The following is an 18,954-nucleotide window of genomic DNA, read 5'->3' as shown; positions in this document are numbered from 1 at the left end:
CTCTGATGGAGATGAACAGCAGGATTCATGTTGTTTTCAAGCCTGCTAACACCCATCCATTCTGCCCGTGGATTGAGGACTAATTTCAACTTTTATCATTTAGTAAGTACATTTCAAAAAGCTATAGCTGCCATATACAGTGATTCCTCTGATGGGTAACGTCAACTGAAAACGATCTGGAAAGATTCACCATTCTAGATGCCATTAAGAACATCTGTGATTCCTGGGAAGAGGTCAAAATATCAACATTAACAGGAGTTTGGAAGTTTTTTCCAAAACTGTTTATAAACCTCTCCTGTTCTGGGGAGAATCAGTGAGCACCCAAAGGATAAGAGGAAGATGCACCAAGAAAAACCAACCCAGTATATCTCCTGCAAAAAGAAATACCCTGTTACACTGAAAAAATAAGGCATTTGTTCTCCGGTGCCGGGCAGCTGGCAGTTCCACACAGTGACCCTTGAAAAGAGAGAACATCACAAGTTAAGTACCACCTGGGGGCAGTGGAAATCAAACATAGTGCATGGTCCTGCTGCACTGAGAAGCAAAAATAAGGATGTAGGGCTTCTGAATCAGCTAGAATCTGGGCGACAAGGCACCAGAGAATCATAACCCAAAGGAGGTGGCAGAGGGGGAGTCAAGATTTGGGGTGTTGGGCCCCTCCCTGGCTGAATGTTGGATACCCATGCACAGGGAAATACTATCAGTGCCCACCCAGGAAAGGCTGCTGAGGTGTAGGAGCAAACGAAGATGCTAGAGGTCAAGCAGTGGTGATGAAATTGCATTTCCCCTTTGCCCGGAATGGGGAAGATTTAATACCCCCGGACATGGCGGCTGAAACCCCAGAAAGGCTACACCTTTGTCACTGAGACCACATTAAACCTGTCTTAACAGAGTCCAAAACCAAGCTTTGAAAACATCTGCAGAGACAACAGAGTTTGGGGCTGATTCCTCTAAGTTACAGTTTAGTAAACAGCTTAGATTTGCCAAAAACCCACCTCAAAAAGCTTAAAACTTCCTAATTTTAAGGTGCTTAAATAACTGAACTGCCTGTTGAACAAAAAAACAGCTCTTTAGAGGAAGATAATATAATCCATAGTCCCTGCCTTAGGTTACAATGTCCAGTATGCCATCAAAAATTACTAGTGATGCAAAGAAACAAGACAAAGTGATATAAAGCTAAGAAAAACTCAGTCAGTAGAAATAGACCCCACATGATGTTGTGTTTAGCCGACAAAGACCTTAACACAATAGTTATCGATACCTTCAAGGCCTCGAGGAAAATATGGTTTTAATGGTTGAACAGATAGGAACTCTCAGTAAAGAAGTTGAGATTTCAAAAGTGAAACAAATGATAATTGTAGAACTGAAAGTGCAATAACTAGAATTTTAAGAAAAGAAAAAAATCTACCGGATAGGCTTCATATGAATTAAAGATGGCAGAAGGCTTGGCGGTAAACTTGGAAACACACTGACAGAAATCTGCCCATCTGAAGAACAGGAAAAAGACTGAAAAACAAGGGATCACCAGTGACGTGTGGCATAACTCAAGTGGACCAAGGCTATGTGTACTTGGAGTCCAGAAGGAAAATGGGAACGAAGACAAACCAGGATGAATACAAAGAAAACTACATGTCAGCAGATCCCAGTCAAACTGTTGAAAGTCAAAGGAGAGAAAATCTAGGTAGAAGCCAGATTTTTAAAAAAGACATATTATTTACATAGGAACAGAGAAATGAATGAATATCTATTTAGAATTCTATATCCAGGGAAAAATCTTCTTCAAAAGTGAGGGGATACAAACATTTTAAAAGAAATTTAAGCTGAGAGAAAATATCACCAGCAGACCTTCACTACCCCGAGATACTAAAAGATGCTCTTCAGGCTGAAAGGACAAGATACCAGATGGAGACTTACACATACAGGAAGAAGTAAAGAGCAGCATAAATGGTAAATAAGTGGGTGTGTGTATAAAATATCTATTTTCCTTTAAGTATAAATACTTCAGAGGACAAAATGATAAGACGGTAAAATGGAGTGGATAATGTATGTTAAAGTAAAAGATGTAGCAAGAATAGCACAAAGGATGGGGTCAGGTAAATTGAATTATTCTGCTGTAAAGTTCTTATATTTGTGACATGAGGTGTAGGAACAGTGATGTGTCAGATGGGAAGTTTGCAGTGATACAATATAATAAATAAGCATTGATAAAGTAAGAATATGTATTATGATTCCTACAACTAATGAGAAGATACAAGAGAATAATGAAAAAAAATTGATCAACCCCTTAAAAAAGAGTATGTTCAACAGAGCAGAAAAATCAAGAGGAACAAATAACAAATAGGAATTAAATAATAATTAAACCTAGTGACATAAGAATTACAATGAATGTAAATGGGCTAAATGTTCCAATTAAAAGGTACAAGTTGTCAGACTGGATTTGATCAAAAGAAAGGCCCAACTCTATGCTTTCTACTGAAATTATAATTTAAACATAAAGATGAAAATAGGTGGTGATTAAAAGAGTGGAGAACATATATTTTATAAACAGAAACCGAATAATTGTGGCTATATCAATATCTGACAAAGTAGTCTTTAAGGCAATGAGTGTACAAGAAACAAAGAGGAATGTTGCATTATGATTAAAAGACCAATTCATCAGGAAAATGTAATAATCCTGGATGTAGATTGCACATAGTAACAGAGCTTCCAAATATAAGAACCGAACCTGGCAGAAATGGCAGAAACAGACAAACTCACAGTCATAGTTGGAGATTTTAATACTTTTTGCTCAGAAGTTGATAGGACGAGTAGACAAAACATCAGTAAGGAGATAGAGGATGTAACCAACCTTATGAGTCAACTAACTGACTCACAGCGTACTGTGTCCAAAGTCTGTAGAATCAACGTTCCTTTCAAGTGAACATGGAACATTCATCAAGATGGATCACATGCAAGGCTATGAAAGACTGTTCAGGGCAACAAAGGCTTATAGAAAACTCAAGTATTCTGTAATTGGTGAATCCTATCAAAGAAATAATATGTCAATTTCACAGACACTTTCAGAAAATAGAAGATTTGATGCATCCCAGCTAACTCTATGAGGCCAGAATAATTTTACGAGAATCTTTCAAAGGCGTTACATGTAAAGAATATTACAGACCAATGACCCTCATAAATGTAGATGCAAAAATCTTCAAATATATGAACAAATCAAAGGAAGAATAATGTGTCATGAGCAAATGAGGTTTATCCGAGGAATGCAAGCGTGGCACCCAAATTTAACTGACAACACAGCACTTTTATTTATATTGTTCTTAAACTGGGAATGATTCAGATCTCATTCAACAAGTGAATGGATAAAGACATGCTGGCACATGCAGACAGTAGACTACTACTCAGTGATGAAAATGAATAATCTGCTGAAATACACAGTAACGAGGATCCTCTCACAGGCCTCCTGCCGAGAAGGAAGCCTCACACACAAGTATGTCCTGTATGATTCTAGGCACAGAAGTCCTAGGAGACTCAAAGTAATCTATAGTGACAGAAGTCAGATCAGTGGCTGCCTGGTGCAGGAGGGGAGATGCCTATACACAGGCGCAGGGAACTTTTCTTGGTGGCTGGGGTGGAATTATTCTGTATTATAATTTAGGGCTTGGTGGCGTGAGGTGGATACATGTGTCAAAACTCATCAAGCTGTGCACCTAAATCAGTACATGTCATTATATGTAGTTGACGCCTCAATATAGTTCAGTTAAAAATAGAAGAATAAAGTGGAAAGTCCTCAACCATTCAAAGTGGAAATAAGGTGGCAATACCTAAAAAGTTGGCTTCAAATCTCCTAGCGAAACATCAAGTATTGAACATTTTTCATGCAAAAGATGACTTACAGACGCATCCCAGCACCCAACAAACGAGACAGTTTGCTGCTCATATTCGTGACCTCGGGGAAAGCGTGATCGTGGCTGTAATGCGGCATCCTTGGCTGACGCTCACCCCTTCAGAATCCTCTGTGGTGCGTAGCCCTCTGCAGGCAGAGAGTTCCACGGGGAGTGTCCCGTCACGCCAGGGATCCCAAAAAAACAGTTGAGATGCTGTCCCACGAGGTGGAACCTCCACTGAGCTATCTCGACTCAGAATCTCCAGCTCAAAGAAACTAAGATGTCCTAGCGTAAACTGTTCTGTGAGTTGATGGGTCACATATAAATGTTTTAGAACCAGGACGGCCTTCTTTTCCTCACTCCTCTGACGCATTTGACTGCATCATACCTCAAATGGAAGGAAACACGTCTTGTCCCTCCTCCTCTAAAATCGATGTCTTGGGTGGTGGGTAGCGGTAGATGGTGTCGTAAGACCCGAGTTCCCTGGGTGGTGCCGCAGGATCAGGAGAGCTGACGGGTACAACCCACGGTGTTTCGGTTCCGCTGGGGGACACGCCCCGTGACTTCTGGAAGCTCTAAAGCCGATGTGCCATTTCGGGCTGAAATTAGAATCATGATGTTCCCCTTCCTGCGGGTGATGAGCTCCCCTCAGACGGGGACTTGCACACAGAGGGGAAGCCTGCCCAGCCCTTGAGCGGCCCCAGCCTTGACCACAGGTTCTGGAAGGTCTGTCCGGGCACAACTTTACTGGTGTCCCATCAGGAGCGGAAGCTCCGGGCTCCCGCAGCGCTGGGGCCTCCAGTCTGTTTTCCCCCAGACCCCAGGGCTCGCAGCTACAGAGGGCAGGCAGCTTGTGTCCTGCAGCCCATGGCAGGAGTCCAGGGATGGAGCAAGCTTGGAGGGGACCCCAGCCAGGCTCCTCCTCCTTTCCCAGGCATCCCCTGAACCCACCATCAAGGAGGCCACGTGAGCATCACAGAAAACCCCACTGATCAACGGAGACCTGGTGTCCTCCTTCAGCCTCATGGTTCTCAGGATTATACGAAGTATTTTTCCAGAGGAAACACTGGTCAAATATGACATGAAACTCTGGGCTTGTCAGTGGCCCCTGAGGTAGAAGCTTTCCAAAGCAGAGGGAACAAAAAGCTTCCTTTAAAAAGTTATAGTCTGTTGCTAAAATGTGCCCATTAGGTTATGAAATGCAACCTGATTTTATAAAGGAAAAAAATGTTTTCCTTAGTGGGGAATCGCTTTTTATCCTACATTTTGAAAAGTAAATTTAAAATCATTTTATTGAATCAGCATATTCTTGTGCTCATTTAAATATTGCTCATTATATACGGAATCCATTATGACATTTTAAGTGGTGAGTTTGCAGGATTATTGTCGTAACTCTGACTATTGATGCCTGTTGCCGCTTACAAGTTTGAATCAGTGAGAGCAGCAAACCGCATTCAAAGGAAATGCACAAAAACATTGTTCCTGATGAACTCTGATACCTTAAATGGAGTGTTGTGAATGCAAATAACAGTGATAAAACTCCGTGACAACTGATAACTGAAGACACGCCGCAGTGTATAATAAACTATAGCGAATTCTTACACAGGCAGCAGCAGTGCATGTAGGCAAACGGGTATCTCAGTAAAGCCAGTATGAAATCCATAGTAAAGTAATAAATCTGTAGGCCTTCCGATGCTGTGTCGTGTGTACACCAAAAGCAAATATTCTACCGGACACTAGAACATAATGCAAAAAGATGACAATAAATGAACATTAATAAAATCTAGTTTAATCTTCTAATGTCACAGTACCTTTGCTTTTGAGCTACTGGCCGTGGAATTAATACATTTAAATAAAGAATGTAATGAGGACAACCCAAACCCTGCCTCTGGTTGCTCGGAATCCAGGCATCGGCAGGGCTGCTCCTTCCAAAGGCTCCAGAGGAGGGTCCTTCCCGCCCCCTCCCGCTCTTGATAGCCCCACCCCCACCCCGGCATCCTGGTCGTTCGGCCGTGTGGCTTCCGTCTCCGCCTCTGTCTTTACAAGGCCCTGCTGCCTCCTGTCCGGGTTCGCCTGTATCCCTCTGGTAAGGATAGATGCGACAGCATTTGGGGCGCCCAAACGGTCCAGGTACATACCCTTAACTTACTCACACACGCGGGGACCCTTTGTCCAAGTAAGGTACCAGGTCCCGGGATTAGGCGCCGGTGTTTGATCCGGGGCTGGCCGCTGATGGGCCTGAGACGGCCGGACGCCAGCCCCGCTGAGAGCCGGGCCTGGGAGGCGTCCTCGCCGCAAGGGCGGTGTCGGGTCTCGCCGGAGGCTTAGAGCGGAGGTGGGTCCGCAGCCTCGTAGCACCGCGCGGCGCACGCAGCCTCGGCCGCGCCCTTGGGAGCCCGTTCCCAGCGCCCGCCGCCGCCGCCCCGCAGGCCCCGCCGCCCCCGGCGAGGCCCGCCCCGCGTTGCGACCGCCCCTGTCAGGAGGGCACAGGAGTGGCCCCCCCTGAGCTGGGGGCCTTTCCGGCGCTCCCGGGCAGGTCCAGCTTCGCCGGCCTGCCCAGCGCGTCCGTTTGCCTGCGCCCCGGGCGTTCGCGCCTCGCTCTGGCCGCCCGTCCCTGAGCGCGAAGGTACCGGAAACGCTGCCCTCGTGGCAGGAGGCCTCGGCTGCCGCGTGAAGGGAGCGGCGTCCCGGGAGCCGCGGGCCGGGGCTGACTGCTCCGCGGGGGGCGAGACGGGCCAGCGTCCGACCCTTTGACGACCTGGGCACGCGCGGTGTCCTGGCTGGCGACCTGGCGGTTTGCGTGGCTTCGTTCCGGCGTTCGAGCATCTTCCTCTCCCTGCAGGCCCCGCCGAGCAGGGACCGGGCCACCCCTCCCCGCGTGCTCCCTCTCTGCTCGCCTTGGACGGACAGAGGGGACTTCGCCACTGACGAACGGGCGGGGGCTTAACCCGTTAGCATGTCGTCGGTATTATTACGTATCAAAGTCGCTCTGATTTGACCTTCCAGGTGGAGGTGGTCGTCCACAGCCTTCCTGGACTCAGAGCCTTCGTCGCGCCCCTCGGGTTCCTTCCAGTTTTAGCCCCTCTCCTCCCCCCCCGCCCCCGTCCCTGGGACTTTTCTGTCTTCGGAGCGGTATGTTGTTTAAAAAATAGAGGAAGAAAATCGTTTACGTCGCAATAGAAGAGCACTAACTTCTTTCCAGAGTTTTGAGAAAATGATCACATGTGCTTTTGCAGCAGCTGAAATGTGTTTCATTTGGGTTTGGGGGACATGATGTTTGGGCCTGTCGGGGCCTCGCCCTGTATTTGGTGCCTTTACCTGACTCTGTGACCGTTGATTCTCATCTGTTTTGCACAGGCTCCGTCCTCGCCTTCTTCGCCCGTCGCTAATGAACCAAAATATGAGAAGCGCTGGCTGGACGCCGTGTCACTCCCTCTTTCCATGGCTCGGGTCTCACGGTGCAGAGCTGGAGCAGAAAAAGTAAGGTGTGTGACCGTCGTCTGGAGTGGGAAGTGCCGCTAAACCCCGAAGTGCGTGCCCTTGTCTCCAGGTGGATTTAGCATTTGCAGAAATAATCATAATCACAATAAAAGTCAAGCTTGGTGAGAAGCACTAATCAGAGCAGGAGCAGGCTTGTCGTCAGGAGTGGTTCTGTCCAGAGGTGCCCGTTTGTTCATTCTTCCGAGACATAGTCATCAGAAGAAGAAAAGGTATTTTCAGTTTTAACGGTTAACAGAACTAGATTGGAAATGAGACTGCACTCTTATCCACGTTGCATACAATTACAGAAAAGTCATTTAAAGCCCACGGGCCTCCTTTTCTTCATTAATAAAATGAGAAGGTTAGACCAGCACCAGTGTTCGATAAATGCTCGCTAGTTTTCGAGCCTGGTTAATGAAGTAATTTCAGAGTTTCATCTGTAAAGGTCGTGTGTCCATCACTGTTTTGTGGAAGAAGGGAGCATTTTTCCCTCTGAGTTCATACAGTGTGTCATCTGTGACCAACAGTGCTGTCAGGTCACTGTGCAAAGGCTGAGAAGTAAGTAGGTGGTGAGTTTCCTTTCATTCTTCAGAAGGTGGCGAGAGAACTGTGTGAACAGAGGAAGAGTGCTCGTTGTCTTGAAACGGAGTACTTTCCTGATGAGACGCGTGTGCCCACGGAGGCCGTGTTCGTGTGAACACAAAGCGTCTGGAGAAGGCGCCCCTGGGTGGTCACACGCCCCTCCTTCGCCCTGGGAAGTGCTGTCAAATCCTAACGGCAAACCAAAGGTTTCCATGTCGTTTTATGGAAACTAACTTATCTTATGAGCTTTGCTGACTCTTTCATGATTTTAATATGGGCAGGAAGGTGCAAGAAGTAAAATGAATGACTAAAATTCTGCATTTCATCGAGTGTGTTTGTCTGACTCACATCAGTATTAAAGTGCACGTTTAGAGGGGATGCTGCTCCCTCCCCTGCCCCGTAGCCCTCTGGCCCCACATTGAAGAGGAGGAAGAGGAGAGGAGGCCTGAGCGCTTGGCCTCAAACAGCCTGAGCTGGTTCTGCAGCCCCTGTGCTGTCACCCGAGGGACGCTCGCTCCGGGGCGTGCAAGGAGCACGTGTAGAAATTGCCAGCCCGAAGTCAAATGCGGTTTTTTTTTTTTGTTTTGTTTTTTGTTTTTTTTTTTTTTTTTTGCGGTATGCGGGCCTCTCACCATTGTGGCCTCTCCCGTTGCGGAGCACAGGCTCCGGACACGCAGGCCCAGCGGCCATGGCTCACGGGCTTAGTTGCTCCGCGGCACGTGGGATCCTCCCGGACCGGGGCACGAACCCGTGTCTCCTGCATCGGCAGGCGGACTCTCAACCACTGCGCCACCAGGGAAGCCCCAAACGCGTTTTAAAACGTAAAAGCCAAAGCTCTAAACTATAGCCTGGGCAGGATTTTTAGGAGGTCCTTTGAGTGGCTTAAAAACAAGTGGGAATAGCATGTCAGAGGTCACTGTCCTGGGGTTCCTGTCACCGTCCAGTTGCAGGACCAAAATTTGTCACCAGCTGCTCTGCGTTTTCCTTTTTTTGAAAGTACAGTAATTCGGCCAATGACGGTTGAGGTTCCTTAGTTTTCCGAAAACGTTTCAAAAGATTCTCTAAAGAGAAGACACATGTTTAAACCTAACATTTGAGATACGTATTGAAGTGATAAAACTCAGTTGTAGTGAGTATGTGACGGTCCCCGTGTCACGTCGCCTCCGGGCGGCAGGGCTGCCCTCTGCCGGGGGCCTCTCGCACCTGTGCGCTGTCGGGTGGACATTAGTGTCGGCGGTTCTTGGGCACAGAGGGAACTAAGCTTTTGCGTAAATGATGCATCACTATTAGTGAAGGTCGAATCATTGGCTGCCCAGGACAGGAAAAGATGGTTCCATAAGAATTTGGGGGAGAGCATCTTGATACGAAACGAAAACAGGCGTAAAAACAGCGCGATGCCCAGTGAGGGTGACAGCCGACCCCTTACCAAGTACGGCTGCTCCTCGAGCGCTCACGTAGGAAAATCGGCCACGTCTGCAGACACTGGGAAGGAGCCGCGAGACATCACAGATTCCTCCGCAGAGTCTCGTGCTTTGGGCTATCAGGAAGTTAGTAGCGCATTTCTCTGACGCTGTGAGGGGGAAGGCGTGCTTCCTGGGGCGACTGAGGGTTGTGAAGAGGGCGGGAGTTTTCCGAGCAGGACCCTCTCCGTTTTCCGTTGCTGCATAACTGGTTAGTGCAAATTTAGCTTCAAAGGCGCGAGTGTATCATCTCACCGCCTCCACGGGCCAGCTGGGGCGTGTGTGCCGGGGTCTGCAAGCCGATGCTGGGGTGTGACCGGGCTGCGCTCTCGCCTGCAGCCGGGGCCCTGCCCGAGGTTCTCGCTGGCCGTTGGCAGAATTCAGGCCCTCGGGTCTGTAAGGCTGGCTTCCCCATCTCCGTGCTGGCTGTCACCCGAGTTCCAGGCCACGTGTCCCCTCCCCTATAAGGCAGCAACAGATGACCTCTTGTGCATGGCACCTGACTTCCTGTCTCTGGCCTTCAGACCCAGATGTGAAGGGCATGCGGCCACATCCGCATCGGGCCACCTGGATAATCTTCCCAATTTGAAGCCAGCTGATTTCAGCTCTTCATTACTTTTGCAGAATCCTGCCTGGCGACAGCCAGCTTTGTGCCTGACAGAGTAACTGGGTGCAGCCACCTGTGCCCCGGAGGCTGTGATCTGCGCTTAAGTGCAGACGCGGATAAGACGCCTCTGACCCATCTTAGGGATCTGTCCCTTCGAAGACGCGCTGAGCCGTGGTCTGCGGTGGGCTGTGCTTTCACGTCCCCATGACGAGTCCGGTTAGGCTCCCAGACCTGGGCTGAGCAAGGTGCCCGCCTTCACGTGTGTATTTTAGGAAGCTGAGGGGGAGGGACCATCCTTAAGAACACGAGAAATGTGCGTTTGCCAGACAGTCCAGCCACAAGGGAGCTTTCACGAGGCAGCCTCAGACCAGACCATCTAAAGCCTGCGGCTCTGGACTTGGGCGAGAAGAGGGGAGGCGGATGGTGTGGAGGAAAGAACAGGGTTTGGAGGGAACCAACTCTAACCCCGCATTGCCTCTGGGCCTCCTGGGGCCACGTGACCTGCCCTCAGGGAGCCCCTTCCTGATAGCCAAGCGGGCAGGAGGTGATGGGAATTCTCCACCGCTTCCTAAGATGGTTTATGGAGAAAGCGTAAGGTTTAAGGGAGCTTTTAAACCCCTTGAGACGCGTGCTGACAGGTCTGGGGTTGCAGTCACTGTTGGCCGGCTGCTGTCTCTAGGATCATGTCCCATTGCTCCTTAGATACTGACCCCAGGCCTGGGGGTGTGCAGGGGAACCCTGCTTTTCATGAATTCGACCAACTTTCTGATTACTTTTGAGGTCAGACTCTCAAAAACTGACCTAGTTCCGTTTGCATTTCCATTCCGGCCTCTGCCTGGCAGGTGGTCCTGGGCGTGCCATGTGACTCTTGACTCTTGACCCTTGACCCCATGCCTTGCCCCGTCGGTCAGTCTGCTTCCCTCCGCTTCTGACAGCCAGCAGCCCGCTTCTCCTCGCGGCCCCCGCTCCGTTCCTACCCCGAGACCACGGCTCCTTCCCCAGGCTCAGGGCCGGCGCCCCCCAGGGCTTCCTGGTGCAGCAGTCGTTGCCAGTGGGATTGTCAAGGATGCAGGATGCTCTCAGCCCCTCCTCATCTTACACCCTGTCACGTTTAAGGGGGTAAAATACCGTCCTGGCTGAGTGGTGGCACGGCACAGAGGTCTGTTCCTTCGCTCCACTCAGCCCGGCCGCCAGACTGGCGTTGGGTGTTCGGGTTAGAGTTTGCGTTTCCAGTGTCTCCTTGAGATGCAGTGTTTCTGTCTCAGAAGAAGGATCTAAGTGATGAAAACTCGAAGTGCAAAAAATGGTCATGTTACTAGAGTCGTGGAACCGTGCCAGCAGACTTAATTGTATTAAATATCAAAACAAACGTGTTTAAAACAAAGCATCGGGTGTGGAAGGAACGAAGTCTGCATAGTCCTAAAGGCAGGGTCTGTGTGGTTTTACTGCACAGAAGAGGCGCCGGCAGTTTTCACGAGGTGGCCTGACGTTACAGTTCAGACCGTGGTTGTGGAACCGGACGCCGAGCTCCTTTTGTTTGGGGTGTGTGTGCCTGTGTGTGGGTGTGGGTGTTCGTGTGCCTTTTCAGGCCCTGTCACCTTGGGTAAATTGATTGATCGGCATAAGCCCTAGTTTCCTCATCTATAAAATGGGAACAATAATAAGACGTTCTGAGCGGGGTTAATGTGAACGTTAAAACTAGCATATAGTTTACAAGGTATTGTGCAGAGTGTCATCACAAAGCCAGGATCAACAAAGGCCAACTAGCTGTTTTTAGCATTTATTATAATTGTCATTGTTAGTAATATGTGTGTTATCCTTCTTTGCCTCTCCAAAAATGAGTAATTTTTTGACTTTAAATGTTTACATAGGAGTATAAAAAAGGCGGTATATTTTGTTAAAAGGACGTAAGAATTCATTGCACATCATTGGCCCCTTTAAAAGGAGTCAAAAGATGGCCATGAGCCAGGTACAGAGTTTTGTTTTCTCACGATTCATACTTCTTGAGTTTATCTTTTACTCGTTTTTGTGCTTCCATAAAATCAATAGCATAATATTAGCTAGAAAACATTGACAGGAGGCTCCCGGGGGTAGAGTTTAAGCATCTTGTGGACGAGGGAATTATTACAAATTATTACCAAGATCACTGCCAGATGTGTCCACAGGAAGTGGAAAGTGTGAGGGTCAGAGGCGGCATTCTTCTGCTCTTGGGAAATAAGAAGGTCTTGGCTGTCTTTGCGGTTACAGCTCAGGGGTCGGTCCAGGCTCACGTGCCCCGGCCCCACCCACAGTCACGGAGGCTTGTTCACAGCCGCGCGGTCAGCGTGGTCTCCTTCTGCAGTTTGCGGAATGGCTCTCGGGCGCCCCGTCTCCCTCTAACTGGGGGCTAGATATCCTCCCTGCGCTTCCTGGTCCCAGTTCCCACGTACCGCCCGCCACCTGCACTGTGTCCACGCTGCACGCCAGGACCGGGAGGCGTTAGTGGGGAGACCCAGCCAGTTCCGGGCTTCCAAGGCGGGGTCCCGCACCGCTGCCTGGAGAGGCACTCACCCTTCCTGGTGTTGGCCACCTGAGCCCCGTCCACATGTCCCCCAAGAACTTGGAAGGGTTGAACCTCCACCGCGGAACTTGTGCAGGAAGCATTCCTTAACCACCATTTAGTGCCACGTGCTCCGAAGGGGAAGGAACCTCCTTTCTATCATCCAAATGTTTATATTCTAGCAAACAGTTAAATTGGAAGAGAAATTTAGGTGTCCAAAAGCTGTGAGGTGTCACAGTTCAAGGGTGACAAGGACCATTGGACTTGGAGGACGCAGGTTGTTAGAAGGGCCTTTGGGAAGAAGAGATGTGGCTCTGAAGGACACGCAGCACCCGTGGGTGTGACGGGCAGGCGTCGCTGGCAGTGGGGGCCTTCCTCACACACGCACCTGCACGTGCGTGTGGACACCGGGGTGTGCATGTGTGTGCGTATATACATACGGATACACGCACACACGTTTATACATGTATCCATAGGGTACACAGCTAGAAACATTAGTTCTGGCTAACTTGGGAAATATTAATGTGTGGGGAAATGTTAATACATTAAAATCTTCCCATGAGATAAAGCTACATTATCACTTTGACGTATGTTTGTCTGGACTTTTCTGTAGAGAGAGAACATTGTGGATGGGTGTCTGGACGTTGGGATTTAATGAGACGTTTGTCCTGTCACTGTGCCTGGTGCTTACCCACTATTCCTTTGTAATGAGACCAAGAGCTTATTTTTCTCTAAAACGTATTTTGGGGACTGCTCTGGTGTCGTTATGCATACATTGTGATTCACATCACCCATCATTTCAGTAGAATAGGTGGTACGGTAAGATTATGGAATGAAAAGGTTAAAACGTTTTAGGGCCTTTAAGACATTTTGTCAAACGTCTAATTTACCACCAGAAAGTTCATCCCCGTGTCCATTTCTCTTGAATAAGTTCTTAAATTAGCTTCCTATGGAATAAATAAGAAAATATGTTTAAAAATCAATTTGTTATGCAAATTAAACTGAAGGTTGAAAAGTGAGAAAGTGTATTGACCAATAAATCCATTGCCTGACACCAAGACTTGCCTATTTCACAGCATCCATTGATTCAGTTGCTTTCAGAGTCTAACAGGCTCTTCATTTAGATGAAAACAGCAAGGATTAAGTAGTTAGAAGTATGGATTTGAATTTAGAAATAAAGGCTAATTAGCTGGGGGAAACTGGAGGGCTGTGTGGATAAAATGTGCGTTTTTCAAGGAAGGGACTGTTACTCAGAGCACACTCCCCAGTGCAGATACAGCATTTCAGGAAGTTCATGTATTTTCAGCCAGTAATTGAGATTTTCCTAGTAGATACATCGTTAGACGCAGAAATAGGAACTGGTTGTAACGTTTGCTTCTACGTGGCGCCTGCTGTAACGTTATGCTGGGTCGGCGGTCACTCCCATGAGAAGGGCCCCCCTGCCGTCGACTTTGAAGGAGGTATCCAGGGATTTGAAAGGTTTGCTTCACAGAAGTGAAAGCCTTCGAGGGCTGATTAATGCCTCCTGGACACAGAAATCCTGAGGGAAAGACAAAGAAAATGTAGAGAGAGATGCACTGTTTGTTATGTCTGATTTCCTTATTCATAGAATAAAGCTGGAGGTTCCATTATTCAAAACGGTCGTAAAAGAAAACGTCAGGACTTAGAGGTGCCAGTGATTTTAGCCACCTGTGAATCTTTTAGAATGTGTTTTATTTTGATAGACAATAAAGATATTTCTCTGTTCTTGACTTACAGTGTTTTGAATTTGTTCAAAGCAGTTTCAATCAATATGTAAAGGGGACTTTTCAAATGCATGATTAACTGCTTAGCCATGAAGAATTTAAGAATATAAGGGAGATGATTCAGACAGGCCCTGCCAACGTCTTTAACAAGCGCGGAGCCTGGGCCCTCTGTCCTGCTGGCTGCCTGTCCTGTGCACGGAATGCATGTATAATATTCGCAGATTTATGTGCCCCGCGTGTGCCGGCTACGGCGCTGTCACAACACCTACCTCACCGGCCTGTCCCCCCGGCCCAGCGAGCGGTCCTTCGGGCGCCTGCTTTCAGATGAGGAGGCCCCGGCCCCGGCCGGGTTGGGAGCGCAGTGGCTCTGTATCAGCGCGCAGCGGGCATTGGAGACGGGAGCCTTCTCCATCGTGCTGCGCGTTCTCCAGCATCTACTGACGGGACGAGTGTTCTAGCATATATGCCTGCTCCGTGCAGCACTGCCGTAGGTGTGGCAGGCTGAGGGTGTGAAACGAGCAAACCCGGGAGTCCGCGCTCTCTGGAAGCTTCCCGCCTGGCGGGAAGTGCAGGCAGGAAACAGGCATAAGATCAGACCAGCAGGGAGACCTAGATGAAGTGGTTTTCTCTCCGCTTTCTTTCGGTGGGACCCGTGGGAGGGCCTCCGCCGGCTGGCTCGGGCGCCGCCCACATGGGACCCTCCGCCCTCATGCCTCTCAAGCCCCTGCTCCCTGACGGGCGAGGGGCTGGACGTGGTCTCAGGATGGTGATCGGGGTGACAGAGGAGGACAAGTGGGCCTTTGGGGCAGCACGAAGGAGAAGTTATCTTTCTTTCCTGGACTTGCTGGACTTTTGTTGTGCCTGGAATCTTCCAGGAATAGTGACTTTTTAATAAACAAACTGATACGGGGAGAAGGGTGCCTGCATTTAAACTGGGTCTCTTTGTTACTGTTTAATATGGAGTCCTTAGAGATGCCGCTGCATGGTGGGGAAGCAGAAAAAAAATATTTCTCTGGCTTCCATGAAAAAATAACACACATGCCACAGCGGCAGGCTTGAAATGTGACATGTGAGTGGCAGTTGGGAGATTTTTTTTTTCAAATTCTGAGGAATATACACGTTTTTCTCTCATTTTGTCTAGTGAATGTTCATAACGCTCAATGTGAGTAAAATAAACAGACACCGACCCTTCAGCTTCCAGAGCAGGAGGGCTTCACGTTCATCAGAGCAGAGATGCTCTGTGCAGTCAGTCCTCCCTGGATGCTGTCCAGGTGCAAAGGGTCAGGATTGGCCGGAACCTGGGGGCCTGGATGGCCGTGAGCCGTGACTCGTGGGTAAGAGGTTGGGGGGGTCATTTTGGAAGCTCGAGTGTTTTTGTTCCTTAAAAAGCACACAACGTGTTAAAAAGATGACTTATAAACTTGGAGTTCTTTTTCTGCAATGTTGAAGCTCTGAGGGGCAATTAAGAACGCTCAGTACTTGGCGCCCGATTTGGGTCATGCGGGAATTCCACGGCGCAGCTGAGGTAGGTGTTGGAAGATTGTCTGTCGCCATAGGATGCGGACGTGGGATGCGGACAGGTGCCCAGCGTTAGGGCTGTAAGATAACTGAGATGTGCTGTGAGGTCAGCGGCAGCCTCCACCAGCTGGCCTGGTAAAGGTACTGATGCAGGGCGTCTCAGGAGGGACTGTGGGAGAGTCTGGGCAGGTCTGGGGGGGCTGGGGTCTGCAGGGGTGGGAGGGGACAAGCCCCCCGGGAAGCCAGCCCTGGTGCTGTCCTCCGAGGAGAAGTGGGGAGGCGGGGCTGAAGGGGCAGGAAGAGAAGATGCAGACCCCTCCTCCTCCAGAGGCAGTTCGGACTCAACATTGAACTTTCAGTTCCTCAACCTTCTAATAAGTTAAGATACACATACTTTGAACTGTATTGGAATAGATTTCTTTTGCTTAGCCAGAAACTGTGGTGCGAATTGACTCATTTCCTACAGTATGAAACTGTCTTACCGGTTTTCTCTTTGGAAATCAAAAATCCTCTCAGGGCTCGAGGGAATCCTGGAAGCAGGTAGGCTTTCCAAAAGCACGGGCAGGGTCAGTTCTTCCCTCGCCCTTGATAACGGTGTCTGGGACTTGGCTTGGTTTCTACCCGGGAAACTCATGCACCAAATACTCTGCCTTCTCTGCGTGTCGGTTTTACTGCTGATGTTTGAAAGCTGACACGTGGCCTCACAGGGCACGCTGAGTCCTGAGCAGCGAGCACTCTGGGATTTCCAGTTCTGACTGTGACCTTGACCATAGGAGTAAGATCCTGAGGATCCGGAGCAGATGCCATGACCGGAGAGCCGTGAGGCAGGACCCGCCGGTGGGCGGGGCAGGGACGGTGTAGGGGAGCCTGAACACCGCCCACGCGAAAAGCTGAGAACGTAAAACCTCCGAGTCAATCGGGAGACATGAACGTTCATCCCTCGTTCGGGCACGCACGCACAGGGTTTGCCTCGTTGGCTCTAACTAATATGACTTTTGTACAGTGGGCCAAAGTGCGAATTTGTTTTCATACTTTGTTGGTATGTTGGCGTCTGTCATCAGCGTTCATGCCAACGCTTTCACCGTTTCTGCTCATATAATGTTAATTTGTTTTGCTTTGCTTGACAGATAACCTCACTGGTAGCAGTGTTTGTATAGGATCTGTGGGTTTGGTATAACCATATTTGCGTTACCCCACTTGTTTCTCCCAATATTTCCATTTGTGGTATATTTGGCATTTCAAGACCCGTTGTGTAGACAAGGATCTTTTAAAGGTTAGGCATCTAGCTTGTCTCACACAGCTGAAGCATGAACATGCTGGGATTCAAAACTCATCCCTTTTCCTCAGAGAGCCGACTGTCTACACCCCCTACGTGGGCTTTTGTAGAAGCTCTTTATCAGACTGAGAACACTCCCCTTTAGTCTTAGTTTGTTGAGTGTTTTCTAGCATGAAAGTGTTTTGGATTTTGTCAAGTGCTTTTTCTGCATCTGTTGAGATGATTGTGTGATTTTTTTTTTTTTATTCTGTTGCTATGATGTATAACATTTCCAGATGTGAAACTGACCTTGAATTCCTGGGGTAAATCCCATTGACGGTGGTATATAATTCTTTTTTTTTTTTTTAAGAAGATGTTGGGGGTAGGAGTTTATTAATTTATTTATATTTATTTTTGCTGTGTTGGGTCTTCGTTTCTGTGCGAGGGCTTTCTCTAGTTGCGGCGAGCGGGGGCCACTCTTCATCACGGTGCGCGTGCCTCACTATCGCGGCCTCTCTTGTTGCGGAGCACAGGCTCCAGATGCGCAGGCTCAGTAGTTGTGGCTCACAGGCCTAGTTGCTCTGTGGCATGTGGGATCTTCCCAGACCGGGGCTCGAACCCGTGTCCCCTGCATTAGCAGGCAGATTCTCAACCACTGCACCACCAGGGAAGCCCAAAAGTGGTATATAATTCTTAACAGATGTTCCTGGATTGAGTTTACTAGTATTTCATGGAGGATATTTGCATCCATATTCAAAACAGATATTGGTCTGTAGTCTTCTTGTGATGACTTGTGGTTTGGGTATTAAGGTTGTATTGGCCTCATAAACTAATTTGGGAAATGTTCTATTCTATTTTGGAGAGAGTTTGTGAATAATCGTTATTAATTCTTCTCTGAATATTTAGTAAAACTCAGTGGTAAAGCCATCTGGGCCTCAGCTTTTCTATGTGGTTAGTTTTTTGGTTAAAAATTCAATTTCTAAACTTGTAATATTGTCTGTTCAGATTTCTTCCTGAATCAACTATGGTAGTTTGTATTTTCTAGGATTTCATCTAATTTATCTCATTTATTTGTATACAGTTGTTCAAGGATTCCTTTATAATCCTTTTTGTTTCTGCAATATTGATGGTAGTATCTCCACTTTCACCTCTTATTCTAGTATTTTGAGTCTTCTTTCTTTTTTCTTGGTCAGTATAGCTAAAAGTTTGTCCATTTTGCTGTTCTTTTTAAAGAACCAGATTTTGGTTACATTGATTTTCTCTGTTGTTTTTCTCTTCTCTGCTTCATTAATTCCAGCTCTAATCTTCATTATTTTCTTCCTTCTGCTTTCTTTATGTTTTGATCTTTATTTGTATATATATACTACATATATATGTATATACACATATATATTTAAAATCATTAAAGAAATCTAAATGCTTAATTAGAAGATATTCACATACTATAAAAGAAAGCAGGGAAAGAGGAACAGAGGAACAAAAAAGATTTGAGACACATAGAAAATGAAAAGTAAAACGGCAGACATAAATCTAACTATACCAATAATAAAATTGTATTTGAATGATTGAATAATCCAGTTAAAAGGTGAAGATTTTCAGAGTGAGTAGAAAAAACAAGATCCAACTGTGTCCTGTCTTCAAGAGACACACTTTAGATTCAGAGATATGAATGGATTGAAAATAAAAGATGGGAAAAAATATACAAACAGCAAACACAAGGATGGAGTAGCTATACTAATATCATAGAAAATAGAATTTAAAACTGAAAATGTTATTAGAAATGAAGAGGGACATTTTACAAAGATGAATGTTTAATCTAGCAGGAAGATATAACAATTATAAATATATATGCACCTAAAAACAGAACACCAAAATACATGAAACTAA

At 47.5% G+C, this 18,954-nt stretch overlaps 1 protein-coding gene across 4 annotated transcripts in view; it reads left to right on the top strand.

The window, feature by feature from the left end:
- Window positions 1-18,954, top strand: part of SNTG2 (syntrophin gamma 2) — a 196,594-nt gene that overhangs the window by 126,710 nt on the left and 50,930 nt on the right. For all 4 annotated transcript variants that reach the window (XM_067008273.1, XM_067008272.1, XM_059078848.2 and 1 more), the window contains one exon: window positions 7,239-7,366. In XM_067008273.1, coding sequence (XP_066864374.1) covers window positions 7,239-7,366 — 128 coding nt within the window. The remainder of the gene's footprint in view (window positions 1-7,238; window positions 7,367-18,954) is intronic.

Source organism: Kogia breviceps, chromosome 11, assembly GCF_026419965.1.
Source record: "Kogia breviceps isolate mKogBre1 chromosome 11, mKogBre1 haplotype 1, whole genome shotgun sequence".
NCBI lineage: Eukaryota > Metazoa > Chordata > Mammalia > Artiodactyla > Physeteridae > Kogia > Kogia breviceps.
The sequence above is the reverse complement of the archived record's forward strand: the minus strand, read 5'-3'. Positions and strand labels throughout refer to the sequence as shown.